The 19,217-nt window shown below is 36.1% G+C and overlaps 1 protein-coding gene across 4 annotated transcripts in view; it reads left to right on the top strand.

The window, feature by feature from the left end:
• Nucleotides 1–19,217, top strand: part of LOC102171502 (RUN domain-containing protein 3B) — a 176,280-nt gene that overhangs the window by 43,988 nt on the left and 113,075 nt on the right. For 2 of the 4 annotated variants that reach the window (XM_018047301.1, XM_018047303.1), the window contains exon 3: nt 18,236–18,286. The exons of the other annotated variants lie outside the window; for them this stretch is intronic. In XM_018047301.1, the coding sequence (XP_017902790.1) occupies nt 18,236–18,286 (51 nt within the window). The remainder of the gene's footprint in view (nt 1–18,235; nt 18,287–19,217) is intronic. 4 annotated transcript variants of the gene reach the window in all.

Raw genomic sequence — 19,217 nt, 5'->3', positions numbered from 1 at the left:
TATTAAAACATCTAACCCAATTTAATAATGGGCAAAAGATTTGAACAGACCCTTCACCAATGAAAATATGCAAAAGGCATGTAACACACATGAAAACATGTTCAGTATCGTTAGTTACTTGGGAAGTACAATTAAAACCACAGGCACTGCTGAACTCTATACCCATTTCTAGTAGGGATGTGGGGAAGTTGAAATATTGATGTGTTACTGGTGGGAATGCAGAATGGTTTCCCAAAAGCTAATTCTTTACTCAAGAGAAATGAAAACTTATCTTTACACAAAGATCTGTTTATAACAGCCGTATTCATAATTACTAAAAACTAGAAACAGCTCAAATCTCCTTCATGTGATGACTAGATAAACCAACACAATCCATACAAACTGAGAAAAAAAGGGAAAAAACATCTTCTCTGTACACAACAACCTTTATGAATGTCAGATGTATTATGCTAAGTGAGAGAAGTGAGACTCTGAAGGTCAGATACTGGATGCTTCCATTTGTATGACATTCTAGAAAAGACCAGACTGTCATGTCAGAGAAGAGTTTCAGTGGTTATCAGGGATTAGCTATTAGAGATGTTGATGTTCATACTGTCAGCATGAAGGAGTTTTTTTTGGGTCATAGAACTGTTATGTATCTTGTGATCATGGTTACATGATTGCTTGCATTTAAAAAATGCGCAGAACTCGGCTTGCCAGGTGGTGCTGGTGGTAAAGAATGCACCTGCCAGTGCAGGAGGCGCCAGAGATGCAGGTTCGATCCTGGAGTAGGAATTGGCACCCCACCCAGTATTCTTGCCTGGAAAATTCCATGGGCATAGGAGCCTGGCAGGCTACAGTCCATGAGGTCACAAGCAGTCAGACACAACTGAGAGACTGAGCACTCTGAATACCAACAGCAAACTTATTGTACATCAAAATATATATTTATAACTTCCTCTAATTCTGTCAGTTCCCATTAAAACATTTTAAAATGGCAAAGATCCCACTCTTTCATTGTAATACTTAAAATTACCATTCCTTGATTCTTGGTTACCTTAGGAAATTGAGTAAGTTTCCTAACATAGTAGAAAGAAACCCCAAGGAAGATAGCCATCACCCCTTCACATTTTTTGTGGCTAAATATAACTCTTTATTGTTCCTCTGCTTTGGCAACAAGTCATAGTGTGAGTTCCCTGTACTTTTCCTGGAGCACATGCTTTAAACTTGACATTGCACATATGCCTTCCTCTTTTTTCTTTTTTCCCCTAATCTTCACACACACACACACACACACACACGCACACCCTATTTATACCATTCATTCTTTTATTTAACAATCCATCTAGATCCTCTGCTACCTTATGGGATACAAGGATTAATAAGACATGCTTTCACATGAAGTCAGTTCTGGAGGGCAAAGGGAAGGTACATTAACAAACAGTGATGTAGATTAGTATGGTTGAATCATAGTAGAAGTATTAACGAGCGTGATGTAGCACAAAAGAGTGAATAATCCTTTCTGCCTTCTTGGATCAGAGAGGGATCCATACAAGAAAAACATAAAACTGCCTCAAATAAAAATTTAAATTCATTTAAAAAATGTCATCTGTGACTTTGAGTGTAGTAGTGTATTGTAGACCGGACAGTTTAAGAAAAATATGAAATTTAGCAGTAAAGTGGTCAGAAACAATATTGAAAAAACATCTTGCAAACTTCAACTAGGTGATATGGAGGTGGGATATAGTGGTGAATTTTGTAAAGTTTATATGAAAAATACCTGATTAAAATGAAAAAGCTGTGAGTATCATAGAGGACTAAACCCTATCAATTAGTAATATACTACTAATTAAAGAAAACAGGAACAAATATAATGAGATACTATTGATATATCAAATGGCCAAATATAATGATACTATTGATGTATCAAATTTCCTATGAATTAATCTGCTAATTAAACTTCCTAACTTTGGGCTTGGTGACTCAGATTTTGCCTCAGTTCTCAACATTGTTCTCTAGTTACACTATGCGCAGAGAATCCTCTTTCTGCTTTTAAATTGCTGTGCTCTAGCCTTATTGTTCTTCTCCTTTTTCTTGCGTAACCAGACACTGCTGTCATAGAACACCATTGCACATCTCCATCTGAATGGTTAATTCCCCATCTGTTTCAAAACTGTTCATTGAAGTGTAAACCCTTCCAACATATTTTAAATTAGAACTCACCTCATCTCCTTTCACCTGAAGCATTCCTGACCTCTTTGCCCTGTCCTGCCTATTTTCTGAAGTCTTAACTTCTGACATCTGTGATTTACTCATTATGATATGATTATATATTTTTTTTGCTTAAAATTTTTTTAAGACATTTATTTTAATTGGAGACTAATTACTTTACAATATTGTAGTGATTTTGCCATACATTGACATGAATCTGCCACGGGTGTACATGTGTTCCCCATACTGAACCCCCCTCCTGAGAAAGTATGTTATACAAAACTGTATTTCAGGTTATTAGGTGTTTTATAATTAAAGGGATTATGAAAGAGAAAGCAAAGCTATGATAAAAGTATTAGAATAGAGTCAAACAAAATTGGCTGTTAGCTTTGACTCCACCCATTATAAATTCTGTGACCTTGGGCAAATTACTAAACACCTCTGATTAACTAAAAGTAAGGGATTTTTTTGGTAACCTTTTTGTTCCTGTTGTTTTTTTAAAATATAAATTTATTTATTTTAATTGGAGGCTAATTACAACATTGTATTGGTTTTGCCATACATCAACATGAATCTGCCATGAGTGTACATGTGTTCCCCATCCTGAACACCCCCCCCACCTCCCTCCCCTTACCATCCCTCTGGGTCATCCCAGTGCATCAGCCCCAAGCATCCTGTATCATGCATCGAACCTGGACTGGCGATTTGTTTCACATATGATATTATACCTGTTTCAATGCCATTTTCCCAATCATCTCACCCTCGCCCTCTCCCACAGAGCCCAAAAGACTGTTCTATGCATCTGTGTCTCTTTTGCTGTCTCCCATACAGGGTTCTGGTTACCATCTTTCTAAATTCCATAGATATGCGTTAATATACTGTATTCGTGTTTTTCCTGCTTGCTTACTTCACTCTGTATAATCAGCTTCAGTTTCATCCACCTCATTAGAACTGATTCAAATGTATTCTTTTTAATGGCTGAGTAATACTCCATAGTGTATATGTACCACAGCTTTCTTATCCATTCATCTGCTGATGGACATCTAGGTTGCTTCCATGTCCTGGCTGTTATAAACAGTGCTGTGGTGAACATTGGGGTACACGTGTCTCTTTCCATTCTGGTTTCCTTGGTGTGTATGCACAGCAGTGGGATTGTTGGGTCGTATGGCAGTTCTATTTCCAGTTTTTTAAGGAATCTCCACACTGTTCTCCATAGTGGCTGTACTAGTTTGCATTCCCCCCAACAATGTAAGAGGGTTCCCTTTTTTCCACACCCTCTCTAGCATTTATTGCTTGTAGACTTTTGGATTGCAGTCATTCTGACTGGTGTGAAATGGTACCTCATTGTGGTTTTGATTTGCATTTCTCTGATAATGAGTGATGTTGAGAATCTTTTCATGTGTTTGTTAGCCATGTGTATGTCTTCTTTGGAGAAATGTCTATTTAGTTCTTTGGCCCATTTTTTGAATGGGTCATTTATTTTTCTGGAATTGAGCTGCATAAGTTGCTTGTATATTTTTGAGATTAATTCTTTGTCCATTGCTTCGTTTGCTGTTATTTACTCCCATTCTGAAGGACTGTCTTTTCACCTTGCTTATAGTTTCCTTTGTTGTGCAGAAGCTTTTAAGTTTAATTAGGTCCCATTTGTTTATTTTTGCTTTTATTTCCAGTATTCTGGGAGGTGGATCATAGAGGATCCTGCTGTGATTTATGTCGGAGAGTGTGTTGCCTATGTTCTCCTCTAGGAATTTTATAGTTTCTGGTCTTATGTTTAGATCTTTAATCCATTTTGAGTTTATTTTTGTGTATGGTGTTAGAAAGTGTTCTAGTTTCATTCTTTTACAAGTGGTTGACCAGTTTTCCCAGCACCACTTGTTAAAGAAATTGTCTTTTCTCCATTGTCTATTCTTGCTTCCTTTGTGGAAGATAAAGTGTCCATAGGTGTGTGGATTTATCTCTGGGCTATTTTTGTTCCATTGATCTATATTTCTGTCTTTGTGCCAGTACCATACTGTCTTGATGACTGTGGCTTTGTAGTAGAGCCTGAAGTCAGACAGGTTGATTCCTCCAGTTCCATTCGTCTTTCTCAAGATTGCTTTGGCTATTCGAAGTTTTTTGTATTTCCATACAAATTGCGAAATTATTTGTTCTAGCTCTGTGAAAAATACCACTGGTAGCTTGATAGGGATTGCAATGAATCTGTAGGTTGCTTTGGGTAGCATACTCATTTTCACTATATTGATTCTTCCGATCTATGAACATGGTATATTTCTCCATCTATTAGTGTCCTCTTTGATTTGTTTCACCAGTGTTTTCTATATATAGGTCTTTAGTTTCTTTAGGCAGATATATTCCTGAGTATTTTATTCTTTTCATTGCAATGGTGAATGGAATTGTTTCCTTAATTTCACTTTCTGTTTTCTCATTGTTAGTGTATAGGAATGCAAGGGATTTCTGTGTGTTGATTTTATATCCTGCAACTTTACTATATTCATTGATTAGCTCTAGTAATTTTCTGGTGGAGTCTTTAGGGTTTTCTATGTAGAGGATCATGTCATCTGCAAACAGTGAGAGTTTTACTTCTTCTTTTCCAATCTGGATTCATTTTTTTTTTCTGCTCTGAATGCTGTGGCCAAAACTTCCAAAACTATGTTGAATAGTAGTGGTGAGAGTGGGCACCCTTGTCTTGTTCCTGACTTTAGGGGAAATGCTTTCAATTTTTCACCATTGAGGATAATGTTTTCTGTGGGTTTGTCATATATGGCTTTTATTATGTTGAGGTATGTTCCTTCTATTCCTGCTTTCTGGAGAGTTTTTATCATAAATGGATGTTGAATTTTGTCAAAGGCTTTCTCTGCATCTATTGAGATAATCATATGGCTTTTATTTTTCAATTTGTTAATGTGTTGTATTACAGTGGTTGATTTGTAGATATTGAAGAATCCTTGCATCCCTGGGATAAAGCCCACTTGGTCATGGTGTATGATCTTTTTAATGTGTTGTTGGATTCTGATTGCTAGAATTTTGTTAAAGGTTTTTACATTTATGGTCATCTGTGATATTGGCCTGTAGTTTTCTTTTTTTGTAGCATCTTTGTCAGGTTTTGGTATTAGGGTGATGGTGGCCTCATAGAATGAGTTTGGAAGTTTCCCTTCCTCTGCAATTTTCTGGAAGAGTTTGAGTAGGATAGGTGTTAGCTCTTCTCTAACTTTTTGGTAGAATTCATCTGTGAAGGCGTCTGGACCTGGGCTTTTGTTTGCTGAAAGATTTCTGATTACAGTTTCAATTTCCATGCTTGTGATTGTCTGTTGTGATTTTTTATTTCTTCCTGGTTCAGTTTTGGAAAGTTGTACTTTTCTAAGAATTTGTCCTTTTCTTCCATGCTGTCCATTTTATTGGCATATATTTGCTGATAGTAGTCTCTTATGATCCTTTGTATTTCTGTGTTGTCTGTTGTGATCTCTCCATTTTCATTTCTAATTTTATTGATTTGATATTTCTCCCTTTGTTTCTTGATGAGTCTGGCTAATGGTTTGTCAATTTTATTTATCATCTCAAAGAACCAGCTTTTGGCTTTGTTGATTTTTGCTATTGTCTCTTTTGTGTCTTTTGCGTTTATTTCTGCCCTTTTAAGATTTCTTTCCTTCTACTAACCTTGGAGTTCTTCATTTCTTCCTTTTCTAGTTGCTTTAGTTGTAGAGTTAGGTTATTTATTTGAATTTTTTCTTGTTTCTTGAGGTATGCCTGTATTGCTATGAACCTTCCCCTTAGCACTCCTTTTACAGTGTCCCACAGGTTTTGGGTTGTTGTGTTTTCATTTTCATTGTTTCTATGCATATTTTGATTTCTTTTTTGATTTCTTCTGTGATTTGTTGGTTATTCAGCAGCGTATTTTTCAGCCTCCATACATTCAAATTTTTAACAGTTTTTCTCCTGTAATTGAGATCTAATCTTACTGCATTGTGGTCAGAAAAGATGCTTGGCATGATTTCAGTTTTTTTGAATTTACTAAGGCTAGATTTACAGCCCAGAATGTGATCTATCCTGGAGAAGATTCCGTGTGTCCTTGAGAAAAAGGTGAAATTCATTGTTTTGGGCTGAAATGTCCTATAGATATCAATTAGGTCTAACTGGTCTATTGTATCATTTAAAGTTTGTGTTTCCTTGTTAATTTTCTGTTTAGTTGATCTATCCATAGGTGTGGGTGGGGTATTTAAGTCTCCCACTGTTATTGTGTTACTGTTAATTTCCCCTTTCATACTTGTTAGCGTTTATCTTACATATTGCCGTGCTCCTATGTTGGGTGCATATATATTTATAATTGTTATATCTTCTTGGATTGATCCTTTGATCATTATGTAGTGTCCTTCTTTGCCTCTTTTCACAGCCTTTGTTTTAAAGTCTTATTTTATCTGATATGAGTATAGCTACTCCTGCTTTCTTTTGGTCTCTATTTGTGTGGAATATCTTTTTCCAGCCCTTCACTTTCAGTCTGTATGTGTCTCTTGTTTTGAGATGGGTCTCTTGTAGACAACATATATAGGGGTCTTGTTTTTGTATTCATTCAGGCAGTCTTTGTCTTTTAGTTGGGGCATTCAACCCATTTATGTTTAAGGTAATTATTGATAAGTATGATCCTGTTGCCATTTACTATGTTGTTTGGGGTTCGAATTTATACTCCCTTTCTGTGTTTCCTGTCTAGAGAAGATCTTTTAGCATCTGTTGGAGAGCTGGTTTGGTGGTTTTGAATTCTCTCAGCTTTTGCTTGTCTGTAAAGCTTTTGATTTCTCCTTCATATTTGAATGAGATCCTTGCTGGGTACAGTAATCTGGGCTGTAGGTTATTTTCTTTCATCACTTTAAGTATGTTTTGACATTTCTTCCTGGCCTGAAGAGTTTCTATTGAAAAATCATCTGTTATCCTTATGGGAATCCCTTTGTGTGTTATTTGTTGTTGTTCCCTTGCTGCTTTTAATATTTGTTCTTTATGTTTGATCTTTGTTAATTTGATTAATTTGTGTCTTGGGGTATTTCACCTTGGGTTTATCCTGTTTGGGACTTTCTGGGTTTCTTGGACTTGGCCGATTATTTCCTTCCCCATTTAGGGAAGTTTTCAACTGTTATCTCCTCAAGTATTTTGTCATTGTCTTTCTTTTTGTCTGCTTCTTCTGGGACTCCTATGATTCGAATGTTGGGGCCTTTCATATTGTCCTCAAGGTCTCTTGAGATTGTCCTCATTTCTTTTAATTTGTTTTTCTTTTTTCCTCTCTGATTCATTTATTTCTACCATTCTATTTTCTACTTCACTAATCCTATCTTCTGCCTCCATTATTCTACTATTTGTTCCCTCCAGAGTGTTTTTGATATCATTTATTGCATTATTTATTATATATTGACTCTCTTTTATTTCTTCTAGGTCCTTGTTAAACCGTTGCATCTTCTCAGTCCTTGTCTCCAGGCTATTTATCTGTAATTCCATTTTGTTTTCCAGATTTTGGATCATTTTCACTATCATTATTTGGAATTCTTTATCAGGTAGATTCCCTATCACTTCCTCGTTTGTTTGGTTTGTTGGGCATTTTTCCTGTTCCTTTACCTTCTGGGTATTCGTCTGTCTCTTCATCTTGTTTATATTGCTGTGTTTGGGGTGGCCTTTCTGTATTCTGGCAGTTTGTGGAGTTCTCTTTATTGTGGAGTTCCCTCACTGTGGGTGGGGTTGTATCAGTGGCTTGTCAAGGTTTCTTGGTTAGGGAAGCTTGTGTCAGTGTTCTGGTGGGTGCAGCTGGATTTCTTCTCTCTGGAGTGCAATGAGGTGTCCAGTAATGAGTTATGAGATGTCAGTGGGTTTGGAGTGACTTTGGGCAGCCTGTATATTGGAGCTCAGGGCTGTGTTCCTGTGTTGCTGGAGAATTTTCATGGTATGTCTTGCTCTGGAACTTGTTGGCCCTTGGATGTTGCTTGGTTCATTGTAGGTATGGAGGCGTTTGATAAGCTCCTATTGATTAATGTTCCCTGGATTCAGGAGTTCTCTGGTGTTCTCAGGGTTTGGACTTAAGCCTCCTGCTTCTGGTTTTCTGTCTTATTTTTACAGTAGCATCAAGATTTCTCCATCTATACAGCATTGTTCATAAAACATCTAGATTAAAGATGAAACGTTTCTCCACGGTGAGGGATACCCACAGAAGTTCACAGAGTTACATGGAGAAGAGAAGAGGGAGGAGGAAGATAGAGGTGACCAGGATGAGATGAAGTGGAATCAAAAGAAGAGAGAGCAAGCTAGCCAGTGATCACTTCCTTATGTATGCTTCACAGCCTGGACTGCTCAGAGATGCTGATGGAGTTATACAGAGAAGAGAAGAGGGAGAGAGGAGACAGAGGTGGCCAGGAGGATAAGGGGGGGAATCAAAAGGAGCGAGACAGATCCAGCCAGTAATCAGTTCCTTAAGTGTTCTTTACCATCTGGAACACACAAAGAGATTCACAGAGTTGGGTAGAGAAGAGAAGGGGGAGGGAGGAGATAGAGGTGACCTGGTGGAGAACAAGGAGAGTCCAAAGGGGGAGAGAACAGTCAAGCTAGTAATCTTGCTCCCAAATAAAAATGGGTACTGAAGATTGGGTTCTTAAAGGTACAAAGTTGATAAGAAATACCAAAATGCAAAGATTAAACATCTAGAATAGAGGTTGGATTTTCAAAAATACAATATTAAAGAAAAAGGAAAAAAAATCACAAAAGTTATAAAAAATATATATATGAAGTTTGCTTTAAAAAATAGGGTCCCTCTTTTTTTTTTTTTTGCAAAGTAATAGTAGGTTATAATGGAGAAGGCAATGGCACCTCATTCCAGTACTCTTGCCTGGAAAATCCCATGGACAGAGGAGCCTGGTAGGCTGCAGTCTGTGGGGTTGCTAAGAGTCGGACACGACTGAGCGACTTCACTTTCACCTTTCACTTTCATGCTTTGGAGAAGGAAATGGCAACCCACTCCAGTGTTCTTGCCTGGAGAATCCCAGTGATGGTGGAGCCTGATGGGCTGCTGTCTGTGGGGTTACATAGAGTCTGACACAACTGAAGCGACTTAGCAGCAGCAGCAATGGCAGCAGAGGACTTAAAAATAAAAAAAAAAATTAAAGAATGATAGTAAAAATAATAAAAATATATCTAGGACTTTCTCTGGTGGTGTTGTGGGTAGTGTAGGGTCAGTTCATTTTTGGATAGTTCCTTGGTCTGGCTTATATTTCTCAGGATCTATAGGCCCCTTCCTATGTAGTCAGTACTAACTACAGGGTTTTAATCTATTGCACTGTCACTTCCAAGGCGGTTCCCTCTGTTTTAGCTTCTTCTGTTTGCTGGTATCTTCAGTGTCTAATTTCTGCCGTGGCCCAAGGGGGCGGTGGTGGACACATTTTTAGGGCTACTTGTTCAGTTGCGCTGTGGGGAGGGAGGGACGCTGCAAACAAATAACACTGGTGTGCTCGCAGTATCTCGGCCACACTGGGTTTGCCCCCGCTCACGGCGTGTGTGCTTTTTCTGTCTACACTGCTTAGGCTCCAGGTTGCTCTGCTGGGAACTGTCTGAGGCCGGCCCTGGGTTGTATGGACTTCCCAGGTCTAAGCTGCTCAGATTCAGGTACTCGGGTAGTCTTCAGAGGTGCAGACTTGGTTGGGCCTGCGTTTTGTGCCCTTCCCAGGTCTGAGCAGCTCAGGTGACCAGGTGTTTGGCAAGCACGGTCGCTGCGACTTACCACCTAGCCCGTCTCTGCCGCTCGGTTTTCTGGGTGTACAACTGGCGTACCTTCTCAAGTGGATGTTGACCGTCCAGAATCCCAAGAAGTCTTGGTTAGCAACGAAGCCTTCTTGCAGTTTGGTAGATAATGCCTCTCTGGGGCTGTGATTGCCCCCTATCGGCCCTGGCTGCCCTCATCTGCCTGTCACCGGAAGGTGATGGGCCCGTCTGCAGCTGGCTAGCTCTGCTCGGTCGTTTGTTCTGTAAGCGGGCCTGGCGGTGTCTTAGGTTAAGGCTTTTCACACTGTAGTTATCCCACAGTAGTTATCCCACAGTAGTTAACCCTTGGGTTTGCTATCCCAAGTTAGTTCCCTCAGATTGCCTTCGGGGCATTCAGGCCCAGTCCTTACCCTAAGCAATGCAGCCCGCGCCTCCCTGCCCAGCCCCCGCTTGCTAGTGGCGGATACAGGCATCTGCACTGCTTCTCTGCTGGGGGAGTTACCGTTGGGCACGTAATCTGTGGGGTTTAATTAATTATTTATTTTTCTTCCTGGTTATGTTGCCCTCTGTGGTTCCAAGGCTCGCCACATACTCGGCAGTGAGAGTGTTTCCTGGTGTTCGGAAACTTCTCTAAGACTGCCTTCCCAGGGTGGAGCTCCATCCCTACCTCTTTGTCTGTCTTTTTATCTTTTTTATTTTTTCCTACCTCCTCTCGAAGACAATGGGCTGCTTTTCTGGGTGCCTGATGTCCTCTGCTGGCATTCAGAAGTTGTTTTGTGGAATTTTCTCAGCGTTCAAATGTTCTTTTGATGAATTTGTGGGGGAGAAAGTCGTCTCCCCGTCCTGTTCATCCGCCATCTTCATGATTATTGTTTATTGTATTCCTTTACCTCTGCTAAAGTGTAAGCTTCGTTAGGCTACAGGTCTTTGTTTCATTCATTGACGTCACCTATATTTCTGAAACAGTGCTTGGGATATGGTAGGCACATAGTGAATATTTGTTGAAAAACAAAACTCTTGAGAAATTTCCACTTGATCCCCTGAGTACTAATTTCTGGGCTGTTTTTTGGTTTTGTTTTTTTCTGTGATAGCACCTGGATTCAGACTCTTAAAATAAGGTAGAATGTCTGTGACTTGACATTTTAGAATTTGTGCTATCCAGTTGAACTGTTATGATACCTAAGCATTGTTCAGGAACACTGGCTTAAACCTCAAAGCTCTTCCTGACTTAAATAATAAATAGTTACCTCCCCATGAGGCCACCTTTTGAAGTGTGGTGTAAGCACTATTAGAAACAGTGGTAAAGATAAACCTCTCCATTTGGCTCTTGAATTTTCTTTGTTCATTTTTGATAGTTTTCCAACTTTTGAGTCTTTGTACATAAAATGAGACTTGAATTGTTTCTGCAGTAACATTTGAACACAACTCACCCAAATAAAACTCACCTACTCAGGCCAGAAAAACATGATGTAAGAAAAGAAAGTGGCTCTGAAGGTTGCCAAAGTTTGGCTTTTAGACAATGAACAAGGCCACTCTGTTCTTGGAATGTACTTCCATGACATACTTGGAAATGCAGGAAACCTTCAGCAGATTTTGTATCTCAGAAAATCATAACAAACATTCTTGAAACATCCAGGGTTATATGTAGATGGTTATTTTCGTTCAGTGCCTTGAGTTGTATATTTTAGTTGCTAAGTTGTATCCTGCTCTTGCAACTCCATGCACTGTAACCCGCCAGGCTCCTCTGTCCATGGGATTTCCCGGGCAAGACTACTGGAGTGGGTTGCCATTTCCTTCTCCAGGGGATCCTCCTGACCCGGGGTTTGAACCTGCATTGACAGGCAGATTCTTTACCATTGAGCCATGGGGGGAGCCGCTTAAATTGTATAGGAAATAAAATTAACCCCTATGTAGGATAGTAAATTTAAAGTTCAAGTAGTAAATAAGCACCTATGTAGAGTCTAAAAACAGAGGACTTCAGTCTGTAAGTATGGTTTAAAAAATGTGACTGGAAACATTGAAGTGTCACTCGTTTCCTTTTCTTCATATATCTTTTTTGATTAAAAACATATTCCTATACTTTTATGTATTCCTAAGCTTATAGCCCTTATCATTTCTTGTTTTTCTGATGCCTTTTGAAAAACCTCTTTCTTCATTTTAAGATTTTATCCCATAAAGGCCATGTGGACTATTTGACTTTGTTTATATTCTTGTTAATGTTCTACTGTGTTTTTAAAAAAAGGAAAGAAAGGAAGAAAATGGTAAAGCTCTAGCACGATTCCTTAATTTAACCCCTTTCTGTGTATGCATACTTCCATCTTCTTGGACTGTCAGTTGTTCTCTGTCTTCCCTTTTACTCCTACTTCATGTAAAAATGACGAGAGGTCCACATATAAAACCTTAGAGTATTAATAAAACCTTCCAGAAATCCCAGATATAAATGCAGCTAGCAACTTGCTGTATATCTATCACATCTGAATATGTATACATAGACAATATTTGTATTTTCCTTGTTATGACCTGTGTTTTGCCATTAGTCATACTGTATTTTTCCACGTCATTTGGTTTTATGAGCATTTAAAGACTTGAGATTAAATTCCTATAACATAAAGTTCACTATTTTAACCAACGTAAAGTGGGCAATATACTGGATTTTAGTATATGCACAGTGTTGTGCTACTATCACTGCTGTCAGTTCCAGGACATTTTCATTATATTATAGAAGAACCTCTGTATCCACTGAGCAGTCACTTCCTTTACTCTCCCCAAACCCCCACCCCATTTCCTAGAAACCACTAATATACTTTTGGTCCTTATGGATTTACTTCTGCACATTTCATGTAAATGAAGTCATAAAATGTGTGGCTTTTATGTTTGGCTTCTTTAATTTAGCATGTTTTCAAGGCTAATCCTTCTTGTACAGCTACCAGAACTTCATTCCTTTTAATGGCTGAATAATGTTCCATTCTATAAATACACCACATTTTGTGTATTTATTATTCATTTAATGGACATTTAGATTGTTTCCATTTTTTTCCTACAGCAACAGTCCTATTAAAATAGTACTGTTATGAAAAGTCATGTACAGGTTTTTGAGCATCTATCTTCTCTTGTTTATATTGCCATTTCATTTTAAATATGTATATATATAATATTCAGTTGTATAAATGAACAATAATTAATGTCATATTTACTTATCAAAATTTTTTACCAAGTTTCTCTTTCATAAACATGCTGTCATATATCACTGAAAAAAATGTTCAGTTTTCTAATTCTTGAAAATTGTTCTCTGTTAATGATAGTAGCTAATGCATTCTTAGAGTTGTAATTACTGAAATTAAAGGGTATGCACATTATGATATATATGTATTATGTTTAATGTATGTTGCTATATTATCTATCATCTCTCAGGTTGTACCAACAATAGTATATATGGTTATTTTCTCATATGCTCATTATACTATTATATTACTATTTTTAATTTGGTAAGGGGAAAATGTTTTTGGTCTTCTATTAATATGAAATATATACAACATTTTATTATTTTAATTTGTTTTTATTTACAAATGAGATTGAATGTATGTGAGATTGAATGTATGTTCATGTTTATTCATCTCTTTTCCTAACTCCCAGATTATGACTTTATTTGTTTTGTGGAATAAATTTTTTAAATTAGTCTAGAATAAAAAAATTAATTATGTACATTCTGTGGAACTCATTATTTTATAGCCCATTTTGATCAATGACTTTTTTCTCCCTTGATATTAGTCTTCTTACATAATTATTATTGGTAGTTTATTATTTTATTCTTATGTTTCACTTGAAAGTTTATTTCTGTTTTGAAACATCTGAAATATTTTTCTTGTCTTAGTTTCATATTGTATATGGTTTTGAATGTTTAAAATTCTGAAACACACAATGGCCACATAGTTGGTGATTTGCTCCTGTTTGAAGCTATGTGATTGTCATACTACTCTTAATTAGTGTTACTTGTTTTCAGTGCTTTTAGGTGAAGAGCAAGAAAGATATCTCAAGTTTTTATATTTATTTGGAGATAGGACCAAAACAGTTTTTATATTTTAGAACCAAACCATAATTTTCAAGGAATTTTTAACTTTCACATTTAAGCATTTTCTTATTTACAGAAGGAGAGGTTTATTAATGGTTTTAAACCTGGTTACCCCTGGAGAGTTTTTCAAGCTCATTTTTTGTGAACTTCTCTTCAAAAGTCCTTCAAATGAAAGAATTGCAATTTAGGGTCGGGTTCTCCGAAGGGAGTACAACATAGGAGAAAGCATTATGGAAAGACTTATTAAATAATAGCTACTATCGATAGAATTGCCTAGGATATTGTGTGTGTGTGTGTTTTTAATATAGGATAGAGTTTAAAAAATTTGTGATTCTATTAGGTAGTCCAGTTCTTGGAGTTAGCAGGAAATGATGGTTTCTGATGGTAATTCATGTTTGTGTTTGTTTACCTGTGTCTGTAGTCCTTTGAGTCTCTGCCAGAAAAATAATAGGACATTCCCAGTTGGATCTTATGATTTTTGCAAGTTAGCATAGAGCTACTTACAGTACTTGTAATTATCAAATCGTATTTGGTTTATTTTCAGTAATGGAAAGTTTTTTCTTGGTAAAATTTTTGTTACATAACTTCAACAGTCTAGATCATTTAATGCTCAAATATTGCTCATTTAAAGGAAGTAAATATTTCTCATATTGTAGAAAAGGGAAAATATTGCACAATGGACTTTCATTCATTTTTGGAGAGCATCATAATTTCAGTTCCTACATTTTTCTGATTTTCTAATTTCCATGAGTTGTTCTTGCATATGATCTGATATTTTTATTTGGTTAAAATTCTTCCTATATTTTTTTTCTTTAAAGTCACTATGAGTTATCAAATGTAAAGTATTTGCATAATTTTGGTGCTCAGTTTTTAAAAATTGTTGAATCAAATAACCAAATACTATTTCAGTGTACCTACATTTACCTGTAAATGGCATTTTAAAGCAAATTTTTAAGAACCAAAAGTTTTTATCTTGAACAAAAGTTTTAAGATAAGTTATATATAATATTTAAATTTTAGAAGCTATTAAAAAGTGGAAAATGGCTACCTAGAAAAGATGCTGTTTCACTGTTAGCTGAATTACAGTGCGTATTGCAGTTGTAAATATTGCGTCACTGAGTGATTTTCTCTTACATCCAGATACATGGTTAATGATTCAAAATTTCAGGCAATACAAACTTGAACATTATTAGTATTAATGACAGAATAGAGTATGTTCTATCTGGTATTCCCAGTTTAAAAAGAAAACTTGTGAAAATTCTGACTTACTGTCTGATCATGGATTATCAGTCTTGTTATTTGCCTTATAAATGACAATCAATTTATAAATCTATCTAGGGATCTTTTCAGGAATCCATCTTTAATTACATAAAAGTAAAATCTTCTACTTGTAGCCTTATTAGAAAAGTATACACGCACAAAGAGAAAATAAGACTAAATACAGCACAGGCAAAAGGGTCACGTTTTACATAGTTGTTAGCATTTGTCAGACTTTATCAATCATGATAATGTAGCTCAGTCTTCAAAGGAATCAATAAATAGAAAGCTAAAGTTGTAACAAGGGCTAACATGAAAAAAGGGAAGAATAAATGTATTTATGGATTAGTATTACATTCAGTCTTATCACCAAGGCTGATTGATTTGTTTAAAGCAGTAGTCTTTTCTGTATGGTGGCCATTTTCCACATTAATATAAAGACTATAAAGTTGATTTACTTACAGTTATTTGTATTTGAAAAGTATCTACTTTCCAAGTCAGAAAATACTATATCTTCAGTATAATTAAGCATTCTGTTATTGTGTATCCATTTCTGAGTAGATTCTTCTTTTGGATAAAATTTTAGAAACTAGTACCTAGTATCACCATATATTATATAATTATGATGGTCCATTTGAATGACTTTTGTTCTTGAACAAAACATTTTCAGTTTGTTTGGTTTAAATATTTGGTCTTGTCTCATCTGTCCTAACATTATATTTAATGTTAAATATATAACATTATATATATGTAATAAATTTGAATATATACTATTACATATTAGTTACATATGAAATGTGTAACATAAATTACATGTGAAATATGTAAATAAATTTTATGTATGTGCATATTAATATACCTATATTCTTGTTCAGGTATATCATGTATGATATCTTTTATATATTATAAGTAATTTAAATAAAAAATATAAATAAATATTATCGTATACTTTAAAACAAAAAGTTTTAATTTCAATTGAAAATGAGAATGTTTTCTACTAACAAGCCACTCCTTGAGCCACTTAGAAATAATGTAAGCTTTGCCATTCATATATACATATATATATATTTTGGCACCATCTAAGCTAAGGATTTATATTTTATATGAAAAAATTTACCCCATTCACACTCTGTGTTTACTGCGCCATTATTTTTCTCATTTATGAGACTGTAGTAAGAACTCACGTTCAACCAGGAAAGCCATTCTCTCCTCTGTCAGATCTTGTCTACAGTCAAAGGAGTAGATGAGCATGAGGATGCAGGGAACAGATGTGCAGGGTCTAGGTGGGCGCTCTCTGGGCCTCACCTTTCCATCTACAGAACGAAATGGGTGCTGAACTGTGACTACAGATAATTGGAATCTGGTGGATTGTCTTTTGGTCTGGATACTTCTGGTTGCTTATAAGTGACCTTATGTGAGATATTAAATTATGATCAAAGCAATTAATGCCTGCAAATAAGTGGAAATGTTTTAGTTGTTAAAATTGTCAGATGGTGTTACACAGCCAGAATCAAAGTATTACGCATAACCAGGTCATAAAGGCTAACATGTTAATAGCTGGAAAAAACCCTAAAGTATAAATTGAGCTTCATAATAGATTCAGTAGTTGTTTCCTATTTTGTACTGGGGATTGATTAAACCGTGACATAAATCCGAAGATGATAAATCTTACTTGAGACTTTTTTTTTTAAAATAAAATTATTTTAAGCACAGTTTCCCTGAAAATTGTTTTTACTTTGATAACTTTTTGATTATGTAAATGACTACAGATAAGATACACTACTTTCAAGGCAGAGCTAGTAAACGTGGTTTAAACATTAAAAATTGGTGTTCTTAATATTTTCAACAAAAAGCATTCTGTTCTGATTTACATTTAATGCAGAGAGATTTTGATTTTGTTTGTTGTAGAAAGAGCATTCAATTTTAATATAGACTTCAAGTAGGGTACCTTTGGTTATAGATCCTTCTGGATATGTTTCCAATTTAATATTTGTTTCCAGTGATGCAAATGGATGTAGGAGGATAGAGCTGAATAGTAGAGACATAGACGTAGCCAATAGCACAACTATATATATCTCCTTCCTTTTACTTTTTTATGCATTACTGACCGTGTTTGGTTGCTTGCTTCTGTTTAGTTTCATGAAAGGTCTAAGTATTTGGAAAGGTGTGGGACCATGTCCTGTTGGAATTTCAGTGTTTGCTTATGAAAGAAGATACCATCTGTGGGGAGTATGACTTCAGAAATTTGACTTTGGAGTATTCCTGTATAATTCTACTGGGAATTGCCAAAAAACATAGGCAAGAATTTATAGTACTTTTCCAGATGGTGATTGTTAAACAATAATTGGAAGCTGTAGGAAAAACAGTGTTTTTGCATAAAGTAGGCATTTAGTCAACATTGGTTAAACTAAGGATTATTTTACAAAATAATTAAGTGCTGTTCTCATGATTCAGAAAAAATTATGCAAACTTTATCTCTTCTTAAACCAATAAAAGAGAGAACTTCTCCTTAAAATGAATTTTATAACTTTTTGAAAAGTTTAACAGTAAAAAGAACATTTATTTTTAAAGTTAACTTTCTGAGTCATATAGTTCAATAAGTGAACAACTTTTCTAGCCATTTGTATACATTCTGAGGTGCAAGGCTAGCAAATTCAGCAGCCTTCTTGTTCATTTTGCATTCTTTCATTATCAGCTTGTTATGTTTGGGGAGTAGTAATGGAGATGAAAATAAACAGGGAACAGTAGCTTCTCTCTTTTGTAACTTACACACCGCAGCCTCTCCAACAGAATAGGCTACAAGAGACCAGTTTGATTTCCATGCTGAGTAGAGCCCCTGTTCATCTTAATTGAGTTCATCTTATATAATAAATGTGAGTGGTGTTTACTGCATCAAGATTATTTGTAGCTATCTTATTGGAGCTGTTCAGTTTGCTTTTGTAAACTTCATGTCAGGTTTCTCAAATATCTCTGTGTTGTTGTTTATTTTTTTTAAAGAGAGTTCCCAAAGTTGCCGGTGGCTGTCTCATCTGCAAATACCTCTCCAAGGTACTCTATGCTGGTGATGTCTCCCGCCACTGAGCTGCGCGGGAGCATGGAATTGACTTACTGGGGAGGGCTGTATCAGTTAAGTGATCTTTCTTAGTACATTGCATGGGTTTTGCAAAGCTTTCTACTTTTGTTAATCTAGAGGGCAGAACTATGCTTACACTGACTTTTAAATTAAAAGCTTTTTGTTAACCCACACAACTCCATTTACTCTCCTACATGACCCCCTCTGTATTTCTGTCAAGTTTCCTGGTTTTAAGCACAATTTTATTAATCATGTGTATCTGTGTTATTTATATTTTACTATAACTCACTAATAGAAGACTTACTGGTTATTTTCTCAGTTTGTAAGTGCTGTGTAGTAATATTTGAATTACATGCAAACTGGGGCTCAGGGAAGCTATGAATTTTCCAAAGTTACTCAGTAAAACATACATGGGTGCTATCAACAGTCATTACTGATCTTAAACCACTAGTGGGATTATATTCCTTAGTTTCCTTTCTTCAAGGTAAAATATATGCCTTAACTCACTTATTTGAAACTTTTTTTATTGTGTTCCTGCTGTATACAAAGCAGTGCTAGGCCTCGTGCTAATGACCGGGACTTTTATTATATTTTTCATTTAGAAAGAAGTACATAGTTGTTATTTTTAAAGATCACTTATAGTAAGACAGGTAGAAATAGAAAAACAGTATTTTCTTGTTTCCTCAATCCTGATCCCCACAATCACTTTAAACAATTAAGTCCCTTATGCATAACCTTAGTCACTGCTGAACCATTACACTCGATTTCTTCAGGCCTGTGCTTTGATATGTGACTCTGTGTGGATGTCAGCCTTCATGCTCTTAATTCAGTCTACCAGTGTTCTAAGCCTTATATCAAAAATGCTAGCAGAAGAAGAAAGCAAAACCTTTGTACTCTGCTTTGAAA

Source organism: Capra hircus, chromosome 4 (assembly GCF_001704415.2).
Source record: "Capra hircus breed San Clemente chromosome 4, ASM170441v1, whole genome shotgun sequence".
Taxonomy (NCBI): Eukaryota; Metazoa; Chordata; class Mammalia; order Artiodactyla; family Bovidae; genus Capra; species Capra hircus.
Note: the sequence above shows the minus strand (reverse complement) of the source record. Positions and strands in the feature narration are given on the sequence as shown.